The sequence below is a fragment of the Benincasa hispida genome, chromosome 12, assembly GCF_009727055.1.
Source record: "Benincasa hispida cultivar B227 chromosome 12, ASM972705v1, whole genome shotgun sequence".
Lineage (NCBI taxonomy): Eukaryota > Viridiplantae > Streptophyta > Magnoliopsida > Cucurbitales > Cucurbitaceae > Benincasa > Benincasa hispida.
Window position 1 is genome coordinate 48,484,446 of NC_052360.1, and position 5,665 is coordinate 48,490,110.

The window sequence follows — 5,665 nt, forward strand, 5'->3', positions numbered from 1 at the left end:
GGGTTGATTTCGAACTTTGCCCGTAGAAATAATTACAAAAAACATTATTGAAATTTCTAAAATTTGAAAATGTATACGTTTTTTTGTTTAAGGGGGAAAAGAGGGTTTTTAAATGCCTTATTGGAAATTTGCAAAATATTTCTTACTACATCGGAACTTACAATCAGGAAAAAAAAAGGGCAAAAAACAGGGGGGAAAAAGGACACGTGGCAAAAACAGAATTAAAAGACGAAAATAATGTTTGTATATGGAACCCCAAAAACTGTGTAAACTAATAGATCATGCAAAACTTTTACTAAAAAAAATATGCAAAATTGAAAAAAAAAACCAAATAAAAAGTTGAAAATCCAATAATTAAAGTTTTATTTTGTAATCATTTGATTTTTTTTATTTTTATTTTTTAAAAATTAAGTCAATTTCATATACATTTCTTACAATCAATTGCATCTAATGGTTGAATTCTTAGCCAAATTTCAAAAATATATATTTTTTTAAAAGCTACTTTTTTTTAACTCTAAAAAATTGGCTTGATTTTTTAAACTATTGGTGAAAAGTAGATAAAAAATGAAGAAATTTGGGGTGAAAATGATGCCCATAGACTTAAGTTTTAAAAACAAAAAACAAAAGACAAAATGGTTACCAAACGTGAAACGAGACATAAAAGAATCAAATTTAATCAAACAAAAAACCAATAAAATATCTTTCAAACACATAATAATAATAATAAATAATCACTCAAATCATGAAACTTAATTAGAAACATTAACAAAATTTCAACCTAAACTAAGCTGATTTAGCATATATCCTTAGTAGAAAGGTCTTATATCTGAATTAGAGATGTCCAGTGTATGGAGATGGAAAAGGATATCCAGTTCCCTTCTCCTCCTTCAATCTACCTCTCTCCAAAATTTACCATTTCATTTTTGCAAAATTCAAGATGAAATTCTCCGCAAGTAATTTGTAGGGATCAAGTTCCCATAGAAAAAAATGCTTCATCATACTTTTTAATTTATTATTATTGTTATTTAGTAATTTTCATTTATTTTTAACCAAATAAATTCTTTAGTTTTTTCAAATGTTTATTTAAATAGAACAGAGTAGAAAATCTAGGGGAGACGAGAAATTTCTCCCCGCTCTCCTCCTCATTCTTTTATAATCATGAATTTACAGCGAATATGTCTCCCTTTATATCTTTATTCTCAATACTTCATATCCAAAATGTGAGTTCAGCTGAAAAGAAAATCATACAAAATTCTCATTCTCTTAAAAAAAAAAACCGTCGAAGCTAGAACATTTGCTTTCATTCTTTTAATGTACCTAAAGAATAAATAGACTTATGTTTTTGCTCATAAAGTTGATTGAAATTGACCATTAAGGAATGGGCTTTTTCTCCCAAGAAGCATGCCACACGTGTGAACCATCTGGAATAATGTAAAGTAAAGGTTACAGAAATTAGATTTTTTCAAAAAAAATTATTTATTTATTATTATTATTATTATTATTATTATTTTTGGTGAAGAAAAAGAAGAACATAAATATAATCTTGACAAACAAGGTGGGTTCTAATTTGGCTACTCGATGATATTCAATTCAACCATGCAACCTAACTTCTTTGAATTATTATTATTATATATTATATATATATTTTTTAATTTAATTTTAAAAAGAAAAAGAAAAAGAAAAAGAAAAAGAAAAAGAAAAAGAAAAAGAAGAGAAAACCAAAGCACTCGATCAAAATTAATACAAATATGCCAAAGTTCAAACCTTTCCCCCACAACTTCCCTTCATGTCCACACTGCCTCTTCTCCTTCTTCTTCTTCCTCCTCTAATCCAAATATGCAGCTGAACCGCCTCTGTTTTCTTCTACCAGCGGACTTCGATGAAGTCCAGCCACTTGATCGTGAAGATCACCTTCAAAAGCCCAACGACAACAAACAACAAAACGAACATAGTCGAGATTGTTGGTCTCAATTTCAAGCCTTTCTTAGAGATTCCCTCTTCAAACTCCACAACCTCAAATGGGTTAATTCTTGTTGCTACGGCGGACCCAGAAAGCCGCCGCCGTCTGATTTTCACGACACCGACGGGGTACAGCTTTCTGAGAAAGTCTGCGGCGACAACCCCAGAATCTTCAGTTTTGCAGAGCTCTATATTGGGACAAAAGGATTCAGTGAAGAGGAAATTCTCGGCAGTGGTGGATTTGGGAGGGTTTACAGAGCATATTTGCCTAGTGATGGAACTGTGGTGGCTGTGAAATGTTTGGCTGAAAAAGGGGAGAAGTTTGAGAAGACTTTTGTGGCGGAGCTGGTGGCGGTAGCCCATCTCCGACACCGGAATCTTGTCCGACTCCGTGGTTGGTGTGTTCATGAAGACCAATTGTTTCTTGTTTATGATTATATGCCCAACCGAAGCTTAGACAGAGCACTTTTCCGGCGGACAGAGAACGGCGGGACGAACCTGAGTTGGAAACAGAGAGTGAAGATTGTGAGTGGTCTAGCTGCTGCTCTGTTCTATCTTCATGAGCAATTAGAGACTCAAATCATTCATAGAGATGTTAAAACTAGCAACGTGATGCTTGATTCCAATTACAATGCTAGGCTTGGTGATTTTGGGTTGGCAAGGTGGTTGGAGCATGAACTTGAGTACCAAAACAGGGTACCTTCGATGGGTCACCACCAGTTCCGACTGGTGGAAACGACCAAAATTGGCGGCACAATTGGGTATCTCCCACCGGAGAGTTTTCAGAGAAGAAGCATTGCCACTGCAAAATCTGATGTTTTCAGCTTTGGTATTGTGGTTCTTGAGGTGGTTTCTGGTCGGCGGGCGGTGGACCTTACATGTCCTGATGATCAGATTGTGTTGCTTGATTGGATTCGAAAGCTCTCCGACGATGGTACACCGCTGCTTTCCGGTGATAACCGGCTGCCAGATGGCTCTTATAGTCTGATTGAAATGGAGCGTTTGATCCATTTGGGTCTCCTTTGTACACTCCAAAGCCCACAGTATAGACCAAGTATGAAATGGGTTGTGGAAGCACTTTCAGGTGGTATGATGGGGAATTTGCCAGCTCTTCCATCGTTTCAGTCTCATCCTCAGTACATTTCTCTGTCTTCCCCTACCAATGACAGCACTACCAGAAGCACTAGCAGTAGTAGAACCACAGCAACAAGATCAGACACAACAACAATCACAGTTAGTTCCTCAGGTTTCATTTCAGCCAGTGGAGAAACCATATATATGACTGCTGAGAATGGGAACAATTACACCAACTCTTCTGATAGGTTTCTTGACAGATCAAAAACTATTCAAATGATTGAAACCCCAAGAGTAATATCATTCAAGGAGATCATTTCAGCCACCAATAACTTCTCCGACTCGCAGCGGGTGGCGGAGCTCGATTTCGGAACTGCCTACCATGGCTTCCTTGACAGCAGCCACCACGTTCTAGTAAAGCGGCTTGGAATGAAGACTTGCCCTGCTTTGCGGGAAAGATTCTCAAATGAACTCCAAAACTTGGGCCGGCTTCGCCACAGAAACTTGATACAGCTTCGTGGGTGGTGCACAGAGCAAGGGGAGATGCTTGTGGTTTATGATTATTCAGCAGATCGTCTCTTGAGCCACCTGCTCTTCCACCATGACAATAGAGCCTTGCAATGGTGTCATAGATACAACATTATCAAATCTCTGGCTTCTGCAATTCTTTATCTTCATGAGGAATGGGATGAACAAGTCATCCACAGAAACATCACCTCATCGGCTGTCATTCTTGATCTTGATCTTAATCCAAGGCTGAGTTCTTTCGCTCTTGCAGAATTCCTAACAAGAAATGAGCACGGCAATCATCATGTAACCATAGATAAAAACAAATCAGTTCGTGGGATTTTCGGGTACATGTCACCAGAGTATTTAGACTCTGGGGATGCGGTGGCGACAGCTGATATATACAGCTTTGGTGTTGTGGTGCTAGAGGTGATTACCGGACAAATGGCGGTCGATTTTCGACGGCCAGAGGTATTGCTGGTGAGAAAAGTTCATGAATTCCACGCCCGGAAAAGACCTCTGGAAGAACTTATTGACATAAGGCTGAATGGAGAATACAACCACAAAGAACTGATGAGACTGTTGAGATTAGGAATCGCATGTACTCACTCAAGCCCAGATCTAAGACCAAAAATGAGGCAGATAGTTAAAATATTAGATGGAGATGACCAATGCTTCACTAAAGAAGAAAAAATGGAGAGCTTAGAAGGTTGGAAACAGAGAAATGCAACTTCTTTATCACTAGTTAAAAGGATTCAAGCTCTAGGAATTCAGTGAAAAACCAAAGTGACTCCAACAATCGAGGCACAAGATGAGTATTTCATTTTGATGGTTAAGAGTCTCTCTCTCTCATTCTGTAGGCTTCGTTCTTTCTCTTTCCCCTTTGATCTCTATACATAGTCTTTGTTAATATTGTGTAATATATATAACAGAGAAGTATGGCTTTCGGATGTTTAATTCTCGGTAACAAGATAGTAGTCACCTGTATTCTTGTTGGATTTCCACAGCCTTAGACCAATAGCATTTTTTCAATCTAATCTAATCATTGAAGTGCAATAAAAGGCAAAGAATATCCATAATTGATGGTAAATAATGGCAATTAATAAGATGTTCTTCCCTTTCAACTCACATGATTGCCACACAGGCATTTAATCAAACACGTGGAGTGCAAGATCCATAATGTCAAGAGTTTGGTCCTCTACATTGAAGTTCAAATCCCATTTTCTCGTTAACTTTCAGAAGAACCGAACAATACCCTCAAAACAATTCAAAACTAAACAGAATTCATTTGCAAAGTTCAATAGAGAATTGAGATGTTCTTACGTGTTCATATCAAAGCAGATGCTGAGAACCAAAATGTATGCAAATTGAGAGCATCCCAGATCAGAAATTTACTCAAAACTGCAAAAAAAAAAAAAAAAAAGTCAGAAAGTGGAAGTACAAGAAAAATTACCGTCGATGAATCTTCAACAGGGATTGACGGCTGGAAAGAGAGAGAATTAGGAAATCCTACAAAAAGGCTGACGTTTTGTAGATGCCATTTCAATTTCAACGATCAAAACCAAATCCAGCTGAATTCTACTTTCTGGGTTTTGATTTCTTCAAAAAAGTTGCTACCGAACTTGATGAAAAAAGGTGAATTTGGATGAATTGAACCGGAATCGATTTCATATCTTTGAGGATAAATTAGGTGTTTTGGCGGCAGTTATCATAACCATACCACCAATTATTCAAATTCAAATATCAATAAAGGAAAAAATAAGATAACTGAATTTAGTGATATTATTGGAGAAAGTTGCCACAATATTGACCGATAATTTTACACCGTTGGATGAAGAGGAATAGCAAAAATACTTGGATTAAAATTTGGATATTGTGCTTAGTCAGATTTTTGAATTCACGTCTAATAATTACCTATACTAAATGACAGACTGGTTTATTCTTGAACTTTGAAATTATTTTTTTAAAAATTTTTGGTAACATAAATTAATTCTAAATCTTTATGCTAACAAAAAAAAAAAAAAAAAATTATGTTTTTCATTACTTTTTATTACGTTGGTGAATTTATTCATGATTACATAGAAGATTAAAGATCAGTGTGATCATTTATTTTTTATCACATAAG

At 36.1% G+C, this 5,665-nt stretch overlaps 1 protein-coding gene across 1 annotated transcript; it reads left to right on the plus strand.

The window, feature by feature from the left end:
• The first annotated feature begins 1,707 nt into the window (after window positions 1-1,707).
• LOC120068215 (receptor like protein kinase S.2) lies at window positions 1,708-4,630 on the plus strand. The gene has a single exon (XM_039019923.1). The coding sequence runs from the start codon at window positions 1,837-1,839 to the stop codon at window positions 4,315-4,317; it is 2,481 nt and encodes an 826-aa protein (XP_038875851.1). The 5' UTR covers window positions 1,708-1,836; the 3' UTR covers window positions 4,318-4,630.
• The last annotated feature ends 1,035 nt before the right edge of the window (window positions 4,631-5,665 follow it).

Coding starts and splice junctions, on each gene's coding strand:
- LOC120068215 (XM_039019923.1), top strand. CDS start 1,837: ATGCAGCTGAACCGCCTCTGTTTTCTTCTACCAGCGGACTTCGATGAA.